This window comes from Salmo salar, chromosome 27 (assembly GCF_965601325.2).
Source record: "Salmo salar chromosome 27, fSalSal1, whole genome shotgun sequence".
Classification (NCBI taxonomy): domain Eukaryota; kingdom Metazoa; phylum Chordata; class Actinopteri; order Salmoniformes; family Salmonidae; genus Salmo; species Salmo salar.
This window is the reverse complement of record NC_138317.1, coordinates 8,104,221-8,117,585: the sequence shown is the minus strand read 5'-3', so window position 1 is coordinate 8,117,585 and position 13,365 is coordinate 8,104,221. Positions and strand designations below refer to the sequence as shown.

At 40.7% G+C, this 13,365-nt stretch overlaps 1 protein-coding gene across 2 annotated transcripts in view; it reads left to right on the top strand.

The window, feature by feature from the left end:
* Positions 1–12,034, top strand: part of angpt1 (angiopoietin 1) — a 55,314-nt gene extending 43,280 nt beyond the window's left edge. For both annotated transcript variants that reach the window (XM_014177605.3, XM_014177603.3), the window contains exons 8-9: positions 3,889–4,019; positions 9,553–12,034. In XM_014177605.3, coding sequence (XP_014033080.3) covers positions 3,889–4,019; positions 9,553–9,716 — 295 coding nt within the window. In that variant the 3' untranslated portion in view covers positions 9,717–12,034. The remainder of the gene's footprint in view (positions 1–3,888; positions 4,020–9,552) is intronic.
* The last annotated feature ends 1,331 nt before the right edge of the window (positions 12,035–13,365 follow it).

Genomic DNA, 13,365 nt, shown 5'->3' with positions numbered 1-13,365 from the left:
ATAGTTTGGTCTATTTTCCCCTCTTAATTTTGCCTACTGTTCCCAGTCCACCTCCAGTTTCAATTATTCTGCCTGTGGCTATGGAACCCTGATGTTCACTGGAATGCTACCTTGTACCATACCTGCTGTTTTCGACTCTCTCCACCCTACCCCCCCACCCCACCCCACCCCACCCCACACACACATCTGCTGTCTCGACCTCTGAATGCTCGGTTATGTAAAGCCGACTGACATTTACTCCTGAGGTGCTGACCTGTTGCACCCTCTACAACCATTATTTGACCCTGCTGATCATCTATGAACGTTTGAACATCTTGAGGAACAATCTGACCTTAATGGCCATGTACCCATATAATCTCCACCTGGCACAGCCAGAAGAGGACTGCCCAATCATCAGAGCCTGGTTCCTCTCTAGGTTTCTTCCTAGGTTCCTTTCTTTCTACGGAGTTTTCATAGCCTCTGTGCTTCTACATCTGCATTGTTTGCTGTTTGGGGTTTTTGGCTGGGTTTCTGAATAAGCACTTTGTGACATCGGCTGATGTAAAAAGGGCTATATAAATACATTTGATTGATTGATATAAATAAGGCCATGCGCCAAAAAAAAAAAGAACGTCTTCCCTAATCTTAAACAGCACCGACCGCCACTGTGTCTCTCAACATGGTGTTGTTAGTTTGCCGACTTTGCGCTAATGATAGTGATGCCCTCATGCATTCCCTCATGCATATTGGAGTGGACTAGTCGATGCATACCGTGTAGTTTAGCACAATAGAATCCTATATTTGAAAATAGATGTAATTGAATTAGTTTGCCAAGGATATATTTTGGGAAAGCTTGATAATTGTTCAAGTTTCAAATTATCATGTATTATCATAAAACAATGATCCTTAACTGATCCCAGTTTTGGTAATTTCCCACTTGTACTCTGCAATGCTCCAGAGTCCTTTCCTTATTGCGATTGAAATCAAATCTACAACAAAGCGGTAATAATGATGTGTAGTATTAATACTATTAGCATTTGTATAAATGTTTTATATATCCAACATCCAGCAACGAAATAACACTAACAAACCACCATCCCCTATGGATATGAGCAGAATGACATGGCAGGACACCAACACTTCTTCCTTCAGGCTGTCATTGAGAAAGCTCAAAACAATCCCCCACAATCCAACATTGTGTTTATTAATGAGCCTTGGCCAATCTAATTTGCTCGAGTTATTCCAACAAGAGCCAATCAGATCGGCACAGTTGGCCTTCAAAGTCTGTAAGGGCCCTCATCGGTTGCGCAGATGTTTGACCCTGGAGATGAAATACAGCCCGTTACATGACACACTAAACGTTTCTGCCGAGAAACAGAGACAGCAGAACAACTGTACTCACGCAGGAAAACCGTATTTTCCTCTTGAAGACTGCTGCTTCGGATCACCCTACTTATCAGTTAAGCACATAATGGACTTGACATGACAGGATGCAGATGTCAATTGAGGTGGATTATCTGGTAAATTGTCTGGTAAATACACAACACACCCAGTAAATACAGACAAAACCTATTTTAAGGTCGGACGAGTGTCATGCGGAGAATCCCTCTTTATGACGTGTCTTGGCGATGTTTCTGTGTGCGGTCGAAAGGCTGTGTAAATGTCTTCTAAATACACAGCTTGTGTCTGTTCTTTATCAGAGCAGTAGCAGGCTACATCCTGGATTGTGTGGGTCAGGAATTAACAGAAGTTAAACTGCCAGGAACTCAAGCTGTGTTTTGTGATACGAGAGTTATAGGCCTACAATAGAGTATCTGCAAGAACTTCTGTAGTCTTAAAGGGTCAGAGTCGTTCTTCAGCATGTGTCACAGATGAAGACTCACTACCCCCAACCTTCCACTACCCACTACCCACGCACACACACACACACAGCTGTGTTTTCGTGAAATTTCAGGACTTTTTGAGTGTACATTTTTTTTTTTATCCTATTTTCCCTAACCCCAAAACCCTAACCCTTAAGCTTAAAATATATTTGAACAAATTCAGGACTTGTTTTCCTAACTTTTCAGGACATTAAGGTGAAATGTTACGACATTGGGGTCCAGATAATGTAGGAAAACAAGTGCACACACACACACACACACACACACACACACACACACACACACACACACACACACACACACACACTCAACTCCCTACATTATTTCATCACCCCACTACCATGTCTAATTTCAGCATGTTCTATTCATCCAACCCACCTTTGATTCAGATAAAACCACCGATTAGAGCTATGACTCTCCACTACATAATACAGTATTGGTTTAGTGGCTTAGTTGAATTCCCAACAGTGACATAGTCACTTCTTTCCGCTTTCGCTCCATACAAATCATCCATTTACACAGCTGTCTAAATACAGGAGTCATGTTCATGTTAAAAGACTTGCTCCAAGAATATACACCACTGACCAGTGTCTCCACTTCATGAATCTAACCTGAATCCACACAGTTACAAGCAGACGTGTCAGTCAATTACAGTTTGAGGGACATCAGAATGTAATATCTTTGCATTCATTAGTTGTACACATATTTTGTAGGCTACATTTCACCCCACTCACGTTCAATGGGCAATGGGAAATTCATTCCAGGTGGCTACCTCATGAAGCTGGTTGAGAGAATGCCTAGAGTTTGCAAAGCTGTCCTCAATGCAAATATAAAATCAAATATAAAATATATTTTGATTTGTTTAACACTTTTTTGGTTACTACATGAATCCATATGTGTTATTTCATAGTTTTGATGTCTTCACTATAATTCTACAATATAGAAAATAGTACAAATAAAGAAAAACCATTAAATGAGTAGGTGTGTCCAAACTTTTGACTGGTACTTTATATAGATATATATTTTTAAAAGCCTTTCCAACCTTTCTCATAGGAAAAAACACAACTTGACTGAGACTTGTTACCGCCTACTCCCCTGTCCATTCTGATTGACGGCAATGGGTCTCAGGAAATGATTTTGCTTAACAGAACATGTTTCAGAGCACAGAGCAGACACATTGGCATGGTCCTCTGACAGAGTTCCTTGGCTCTGAGAGTCCATCTTTGGTGAGAGAAAACTCTTAGGCGTGTGATAATGTGGGTTAGAGAAAGGCAGGCCACAGAATGAGCTCCTAATGATGCAGGTCACAGCAGGAAAGAGAGGATTGACACTACAGCATTTCTGCTCTCTTACCAAGAGTGATTTCACAATTCACAATGACACACCCTCAAGTGTGTTTAGGCACACCTACTAGTTTTTTTTTTTAACTATGTTCTACATTGTAGAATAATAGTGAAGACATCAAAACTATAAAATAACACATACGGAATCATGTAGTAACCAAAAAAGTGTTAAACAAATCAAAATATATGTTCTATTTGAGATTCTTCAAAGTACCCACCCTTTGACTCTCTTAGACCCTATTCAATTCCCAGTGGGGAGAATTGTTAGGGGTTGAGTGGTGAGAACGATAGTGATGATTGGATCTGACTAGGACCACTAGGACCAGTGGGAGGGGAGTTATGTAGCCTACATGATGGTGCCTCATTGGGCTGTACCTGGGTCAGCCCTTAACGACCTGGTCGTTGGTCTCTCTGCTCCTGTTATACTGTAAATAACACCTGCAAGCTCTGAGGCTTGCAGGTGCTTCCCAGACAACTTTGTCTAAACTTCTCTCTCTTTATTTCATTCATGTTGACCCAGGCGGAGAGACTGTTTGCAGATCAAATTTACTCAGGAAATCACTGCTGAAAATGTAACTTTCTCGGGAGGTCTCTTACAGTGTGTTATGTCTTCTTCTCTCCCTCTAATCGCCCTCTTTTATTTTGTCTTCTTTTTCTTGTCATCCTCTACCTCCTCCTCTCAGACTGTTCCTGAAGAGTCACAGTGGGACAGCAGGCAGGCAGAGCAGTCTGGTGATCCACGGGGCAGACTTCAGCACCAAAGACATGGACAACGACAACTGCATCTGCAAGTGTGCCCTCATGCTCACAGGGGGTAAGTACCAGTGTCCCCATAATGCACCTTACTGCAGTGTTGACAATATAGTTTACCAAGCTACCAATGACTTCACAATGGAAGAAGTTAAGCAAAAGTAAAGCTACCCTTAAAGTTATATTGAAAAAGTAACTACAAAATACTTAGTGATAAATTATCATATCTAAATCTGAATGTCAGACTACAAATTGCAAGACCATATCACTCTGGGGTCATATGTTAACAGAATGTGTAATTTAGCCTATTAAACACACAAACTATATTTGAAGTGAGAATTAGGCAGGTCTGATGCTGAATAAAACAAAAACCTTCTTGCCTACTTTACCCATATTTAATTTTATTTTTGGCAAAAAAATAAGTGTGTATAGTTCCAGTAGTTAGCTACACTGCTACATGGCAAAAACGTAATTAACTACTGAAAACACTACCAAGATTTGAATTGAGTTCAACTACCACCAAGCTACTGCATGTAGTTAAATGTAGTTAAATTACTAGTTGAACTATACTGAACAAAGATCTAAACGCAACATGCAACAATTTTAAAGATTTTACTGAATTAGAATTCATATAAGGAAATCAGTCAATTTAAATAAATTAACTAGGCCCTAAACTATGTATTTCACATGACAGGGCTGGGGCGCAGCCATGGGTGGGCCTGGGAGGACATAGGCCCATCTACTTGGGAGCCAGGCCCACCCACTGGGGAGCCAGGCCCAGCCAATCAGAATTAGTTTTTCTCCACAAAAGGGCTTTAATACAGACAGAAATGCTCCTCAGTTTCATCAGCTGTCCGGGTGGCTGGTCTCAGTTAATCCCACAGGTGAAGAAGCCAGATGTGGAGTTCTGGGCTGGCGTGGTTACACATGGTCTGCGGTTGTGAGGCCGGTTGGATGTACTGCCAAATTCTCTTAAACGATGTTGGAGGCGGCTTATGGTAGAGGAATTAACACTCTATTCTCTGGTAACAGCTCTGGTGGACATTCCTGCGGTCAGCAATTGCGCAATCCCTTAAAACTTGAGACATCTGTGACATTTTGTTGTGTTACAAAACTGTACATTTTAAAGTGGCCTTTTATTGTCCCCAGCACAAGGTGCACCTGCGTAATGATCATGCTGTTTAATCAACTTCTTGATATGCCACACCTGTCAGGTGTTTGGATTATCTTGGCAAAGGAGAATTGCTCACTAAAAGGGAAGTAAACAAATTTGTGCACAACACTTGAGAGAAACAAGCTCTAGGATCTTTTATTTCAGCTCATGAAACATGGGACACTTTACATGTTGTGCTTGTATTTTTGTTCAGTATACATACAGTTCACTACTCCCCAACACTGCCACACTGTGACATGGTACAAAGAGAACCCATTAATATACTATTTAGTGATGTGGTAGGGGAGACCCAATAATGCACCACACTGAGAAATGGCACAAGAAGAGTCCCCACAAACCACTACATCATGGCAGAAAGGAAGATTTATCTTTGTAATGCATCCTGGTCAAGTGTCTAGAGAACTTGGTTCCACTACAAGACTAGCCTGATTCCTCCTAGCTCAAACCCTGAGACTGGGTTGTGTCATTTTAACACGGACCTGTGCATGTAGCATTGTACCACAGTACAGAGTAATGAGGCGTGTGTGCAGCTTACTGCATCTCCTAACTTCTGCACTCCCACTACAGCACATTTGGGGTTTCAAATTAGCACCATAAATGTCCATGGGCCGGGTACCAAGTGTCAGGGAGATTCAAAATGACTCTAATTCTCTGGCTGTGTAAGTGGAGCAAGGTGACCCTACTCACTGTATGACAGTTCCCCAGTGGAGGACTGGGCTTGTAAACCGTTTATGGTCAATGGCAAGAGAAGACAATATCGGGAGATCGGGGAATTCTGTCCAACCCGATCTAAGGACTGCGTATTTCCCCTAATTCAACAAGTCAGTCTCACAATCCAGCAGTGTGTTAGCACTGACATAGATTGTTTTTACCATATTCACTGTAATAACATGTATATATGATCAGTGCAGTAGAAACAGTAAGAAAAACAACAGTAACCAAAGAGGAGAAATCAAACAGAGCCTTCAGAAAGTATTTTCCACGTTTTCCACATTTTGTCGTTTTAAATTCATTTAAATGGCTTACTTTTGGATTAAATTGAAATTTTGTGCCACTGATTTATACACAATACCCCTTATGTCAAAGTGGAATTATTTGCAAATTCATTAAAAAATCTGAGCTGAAACGTCTTGGGTCAAGAACTATTCAACCCTTTTGTCAGGAGTAAAAATGTGCTTAACAAGTCACGTAATAAGTGGCATGGGCTAACTAATTATTGTGTACAATAATGGCGTTAAACGTGATTTCGAGCAGTGAATTTCAAGCACAGATTAAACCACAGACCAGGGAAGTTTTCTAATGGTTCGCAAAGGGCACCTATAATATATATATATATATATATATATATATATATATATATATATATATATATATTAGACATTAAATATCCCTTTGAGCATGGTGCAGTTATTAATTACACTTTTGATGGTGTATCAATACACTAAGTCACTACTATGATACAGGCCCCTTCCTAACTCAGTTGCCGGAGAAGAAGGGAAGTGTCACGCCTGCTCCTGCTCTCCTTCTCTGGCGCTCGAGGACGCCAGGCTGCCCAGCACTACGCACTCCTGCCACCATCATTATGCACACCTGTTTCCCTCGTCACGTGCATCAGCGATTCATTGGACTCAGCTGGAGTCAATCACCTGTGTTATTACCTCCCCTATATCTGTATGTTCCCCAGCTCTGTTCCCCGCTTCTGCATTAATTGTCGTATGTCGTGGTGTTACCCGGTTCTGATGCTGTTCCAGTCCTATGTCTGTGCAAAATTAAATGTTCACTCTCCATACCTGCTTCTCATCTCCAGCGTCGGTTCTGACAGGAACCCCTCTGACAGGAACCCCTCAGGGATTTTACCATGAGGCCAATGGTGATTTTAAAACAGTAACAGAGTGTAAGCCTAGTGGTTAGGGCTTTGGGCCAGTAACCGAAAGGTTCATTAGATCGAATCCCTGAGCTGACAAGGTAAAAATCTGTCGTTCTGCCCCTGAACAAGGCAGTTAACCCACTGTTCCCAGGCCGTCGTTGTAAATAAGAATGTGTTCTTAACTGACTTGCCTAGTTAAATAAAAGAAGCCTGTACAGAATAAAAAACATGGATCCTGTTTGCAATAAGGCACTAAAGTAATACTGAAAAATATGTGGCAAAGACATTCACTTTTTCTCCTGAATACAAAGCGTTATGTTTGTGGCAAATCCAACACATCACTGCGTACTACTCTTCATATTTTAAAGCATGGTGGTGGCTGCATCATGGAATGGGTATGCTTGTCAGTTTTCTTTTTTGGATACAAATAATTGAAATAGAGCTAAACACAGGCAAAATCCTAGAGGAAAACTTGGTTCAGTCTGCTTTCTAACAGACTGTGACACTCATCATAAGGAGTAGACCAAGGTGCAGCGTGTTGAGTGCTCATGATAAATATTTATTTTAACTCAGACCACTAAAGCAAAAACAACAAACAACGGAAAACGAACGTCAGGCTTTACAGAGCTGTACAAAAACAAGATCCCACAAACGCAGATGGAAAAAAAACCTACTTAAGTATGATCTCCAATTAGAGACAACGAGGACCAGCTGCCTCTAATTGGAGATCATCCCAAACAAACCCAACATAGAAATAGAAAACTAGAACCTGAACATAGAAAAACACCCCCTGTCACGCCCTGACCAGTCTACCATAGAAAATAACAGATTACCATGGTCAGGATGTGACACAGACACTGGGAGACAAATTCACCTTTCAGCAGGGCAATTACCTAAAACATAAGGCTAAATATTTTTGCTTACTAAGGCAACATTGAATGTCCCTGAGTGGCCTAGTTACAGTTTTGACTTAAATCGCCTTGAAAATCTATGGCAAGACATAAAAATGGCGGTCTAGTAATGATCAACAACCAACTTGAAAGAGCTTTAATTATTTTTTAAAGAACAATGGGCAAATATTGTACAATCCAGGTGTGCAAAGCTCTTACAGACTTTCCCAGAAATATTCACAGCTGTAATCGCTGCCAAAGGTAATTCTAACATGTATTGACTCAGGGGGTTGAATACTTATCTAAACAAGATATATTAGTGTTTTATTTTCCAGTAATTAAAACTATGTTAGACTTGTTCTTCCTCTTTGACATTACAGAGTATTTTGTGTAGATAATTAAAGAACAAAAAACAATTAAATCCATTTGAATCCCACTTTGTAACACAACAAAATGTGGAAAAAGTCAAGGGGTGTGAATACTTTCTGAAGGCGCTGTACACACAAGCTCAGTCACAATGAACAGACCATTCCAGTCCTACTGTATGTTCACTAATGTACTGAGGTGACAATGACAATAGACTATCCAGTTCTGGAAACAGATCACCAAGTGTTTCTAGCAGGGGCATCTGTTTTTACAAGAGAGTAAAAGCTCAGCACTGGAAACACAGAGGATACTGATCAAATCGGAAATAAATCCCCATGGATTTAGTCACAAAGAACCAATGGGAAAACCTTTGCCACCCTGACCACATGCCAAAGACAAGAGCAACAGTACTAACTGTGGGACTCAGTGGGAGGTCTTCTGTGAAATGTCACAGCTCACACTGGCACTGGTATTTCAGACCTGAGGGGAAAGGCTGTGCCCCACCATATATCACCCATCAATTGACACATGTCACACCAGCCACACTGTGCCAACCTGAAATTAGAATATTTGTCTTGCTCATTTTCATGTGCTCTTTGGTGCTAGAGGTAAAGCAATACATTACCTTTGAGAAAGGTAATGTAAGAGGATAAAAAAAAGTGCATACAACAGCATTATATGCAGGGAATTTGTCTTCTGAATGTCAATCTCAACAGAGCTTATTTGAGCCCATGCACATCTACTCTTTCTTTAAATACCACTGAGAGTGAACAGGTCCTTAAAAACTAACCTCTCAAGCGATTCATGATGACAGAAGTGAGTGCTACGGGGCGATAGTCATTTAGTTCAGTTACCTTTCCTTTCTTGAGTACAGGAACAATGGTGGACATCTTGATGCAAGTGGGGACAGCAGACTGGGATAGGGAGAGATTTAATATCTTTGTAAACACTCCAGCCAGCTGGTCTGCGCATGCTCTGAGGACGGCATCTGGGCCGGCAGCCTTGCCAGGGTTAACACGCTTAAATACCTTTGTAATTATGTCTAAACAACTGCTCCATAGCTGCTGTTGGAGTTCACTGTAGCATTCTGTCAAGGTTCAACATTGCAGGACCAGAATAGAGAAACTCAATGTGACGTTTACGGTCTAAGGACCGTCTGGTATAAAGTTTCCGCTTTCCTTTAGCTTTAAGCAATGGCGTTTCATACACACTAATGTCTGTCTTTGGTTGTTTTAAACTTTTTGTCATGGGGGCTTATAAAATGATCTAATTCTCTCCGTCTGTTCTTTGCTCTGCCCAGGTTGGTGGTTCGATGCCTGCGGCCCGTCCAACCTCAACGGAATGTACTTCACCAAAGGGCAACACATCGGGAAGCTAAATGGCATCAAGTGGCACTACTTTAAGGGTCCCAGCTACTCGTTACGAGCAACAACCATGATGATTCGTCCGCTGGACTTCTCATAGACATCGAGTGCGTCCAGAATGGCACCCTATTCCCTATATTATGCAATACTTTAAATTAGTGCACCATATAGGGAATAGGGTGCCATTTCAGATGCAACGTTAGAGTTCCACTCCACACTCTCTGTAAGGCCAATGGGACAACTATATTAGAAGGAATGCTTCCTGCTTTACCCTGTTACTATCGTTTCACCATAACAACTTTGGAGTTTGTCCGGAGGGGAACTCTACACCACCTGGCTGTTGCTTGGTAACGTTACTCCAGGAGTCAGCCTGGAAGTGTGGTTGGAGAGAAGAGGGCTTGTGGAATGAGAGAGGGTCTCGTCTTATCATAGAGCTAAACTGTGAGTGATGAACTCCTTGCGAAGTTGGAGGACAAACTGCTTCGCTCTTTTTTTATATTTGACGCATGAACTCAAGTAGAGTTCAGCTCTCACCCCAGGCCTGTGGACTCTCACCCCAGGCCTGTGGACTCTCACCCCCAGGCCTGTGGACTATTGGGGTAGACTTCTCTCCTTTTTGGGAACTGACTGCAACATTGCAGCTTTGTCTGCATATGTAGGCTACATGACAGACTACACAACTACCCATAGACTACATGACAGACTGCGTAGATGCCTTCAGACTACACGACTCCCTATGTGCATCTGGAATGTTCTCACAACCATATGGGAGATATAGGCATTTTTATAGAGGTGTTGCACCAAGACATTGAGACATTGAACAATGTTTTGTTTTTCATGCTTTTTATTTCTATATAGCCTAATACATTTGGAATGACATGATGTTTTTTCTACATAAGTCACTCTGGATCGTTTCTGGAGAGGAAAAGTCACAAGTCACAAGGTCACCTTCAGTATAAAATGTCTTATATGTACTACGAACTCCACAGGCAGTTCTGAGAACAAGTCTGGCTCAGTCAATGGTTTGCTGCCACTTATATAGTTGTTGTCCTGCCAGAGTGTGCTGATTATTTTCAAAGTTCAAAATGCCACGTTATTATTGGATTTGGCAACTGACGGAGATTTATCTGCATTTTGTATTGGCTGATAACCAATGGCTGCCAAGGCTAAAAATGTGGTGATGTTCTTTCCTCATTTAAATATGAAAAATAATATACTGTAATGAATACAGATGCATATTATATATATATATATAATATTAAAGCATTGCCATACAGTAACTAGTAAAATTGTGTATAAGAAGGACAACATTATTTGTTACACCAAACCAATTGAAGGTAGTGCACGTTATGCACTATTTATCTCTACTAGATGTTGTATGAATATGGTAAGTTTTCCATCTCAAGTATTGCAATACATCTACCCCCCTAAAGCGTAAAGAAATGGTTGGAGTTATTATACATTTTCTGAGAGTTTTTGGAACCCTTTGAACATCAGATTGTGATTTTTCATTTGAAAACACTGTACAGTATACAGTATTGGGGTACAGCAAAGTGTAGATGATCTGAACCATTCCGACCACATAAAAAAAAAACCTACCTAGCCATTGTGTGCGCTTGGATCATAGCTTCATAAATGTTCCTTTCAAATGGTACTCCTCAGTTTGCTTTGCTTTAGCAATGGGTTTTTTTAAAAAGGGGAAGAGGTTATGTTATGAATAATCACCTTTTTATGACCGGAGGTGGCTACAGGGCCTTGACAGAAATGTGGTCTGTCCATATTTTGAAACTCTAACCACTGACCAAAAGATAAGTCCCATTTTATTGGAAACACCCCACAACGTCCTTCGAATGTGTCTTTGCTTAGACATACAACCGCACTGAACCCCAGATCCAGACAGGTTTTTCCTCTTTCATCATTTTAGCTTAGAAACGGTTGTTTTAATAACGTTTGGCTGAGGCATAAAATGGAGGATTCCTTTAAGTGTACTGTGTGTACTTGTAATGCATTACTACCAGCATGAAACAAGAAAGAATGTACGGTTTAATATACAATGTTACTAAAGGTGGGCTACATGTTGAGGAAAGACACATGGAACTTGTAAAACTATGAAATGACATGTTTATTAACATACTAAAATTGTATAATTTAAGTGTATATGTAAAATAACTTTCCTGAGGAAAGCCACTCCTTTTTGTTTTTATTCCTCCAGAACCACAGTGGTGTTTTAACGTTGAGCATAAACCACAGAAGTAATAAAAATAAGAGTTGAGAAACGTGCCTTAAATGACTCTGCTTTTACCTCATTAAACTGTAGATTTGATATTTTAATTAAACTACATTTTTTTTGTAACAAGTGGATCGAAATGTCAAGTTGTTAAACTAAATAAAAAGCATGTGATGCAATAATGTTTTCAATCTGGGTATACATTGGCCGTTTTTTTATGTACGATGTGCTGATTTTGAAACAGACCGCTTTTGGGGTCACATTACAATGTATTCATTCACAAGTCTCTCTCACCACAACATCCTTTGACACATACACACTCAGGTCCCAATGGGCACACCCTGGTTGAATCAACGTTGTTTCAACATAATTTGTCAGCGTATTGTGACATGGAATTTTATCTCAATATACCTCTTTATTTAGGTTGATAGCATTACGTTGAAACAATGACATTGATTCAAATATACCATTTTATAATCAACATTGAAACCTGGTCAAATAAAATATGTCTAATTAAACATGAAATTCAACACAAATTAAACCACCTAATATATTGAATATAGCATAAAAAATATTGATGTTTTTATGTGGAATTTCAGACAAAAATTCAATGTATACATAGTTCTTATGATTATGTGGAAATTAGATTGATGTAACAACCTGTTAGTCAGGTTTGGCGCTAATTTCAATGTTTACAACGCTGGTTGAAATGAGATGGAAACAGTACTGGTTGACAACTTAAAAAAAAAAACTAATGCATTTCTCCACATTAATTCCACGTCACAATACACTGACAAATTACTTTGAAACAATGTTGATTCAACCAGTGTGTGCCCAGTGGTGTCCTACATTTCTACCAAACAGAGGCAATTCGCAACTCTCTCTTATGACAATACCTTGACTTTCACACCAAGTCAAATAGAGGAGAAACACAGAGGATTGACACACGAGTGAGTCCTCCTATTAGGCAAATGGTGCTGAGATTATGAGGGCCCATGTGCGCAAGGCAGCTGCCTTTGTCTCCACCTCAACTCGGCCCCTTAATACACTGCTGCTCTCTGCCATGACAGATTGCAGAGGTGTCAAATGATGCTGCCGAGACCGTTGGTGTCTCTTCATAGTTTACATTTCTGGGGCCTAATCAGAGGTTGAACAAATTACGTCTGCCTGCAAACAGCTGCTTATCCCTTAGCTCCTGGGCTGACTTGACACCCTTACTGGAATGTCCTCCATACAGGGGTTAGGGTGGGGTGGGGGGGGAGGGTCCAGACACACAACGAACAGGAGCAATGAGGTCAGCTCCCTCCACTATAGAAGTGCAGGATACAGGATGGACGATGAAGGATGGGGAATCATTCCCCATAATACTCTGCAGGAGGCATGGATGTTTTCTTCAAAAAGAGGATTTTGATGTCTTCTGAAGTAGACAGAAGTAGAAAGAAGTCCAACTAGGGGCTCACATATTCAGGATGTTAGGTGAAGTGTAGTCTGACCCTAGGCCCCCCTCTTAACGCTCCCAACC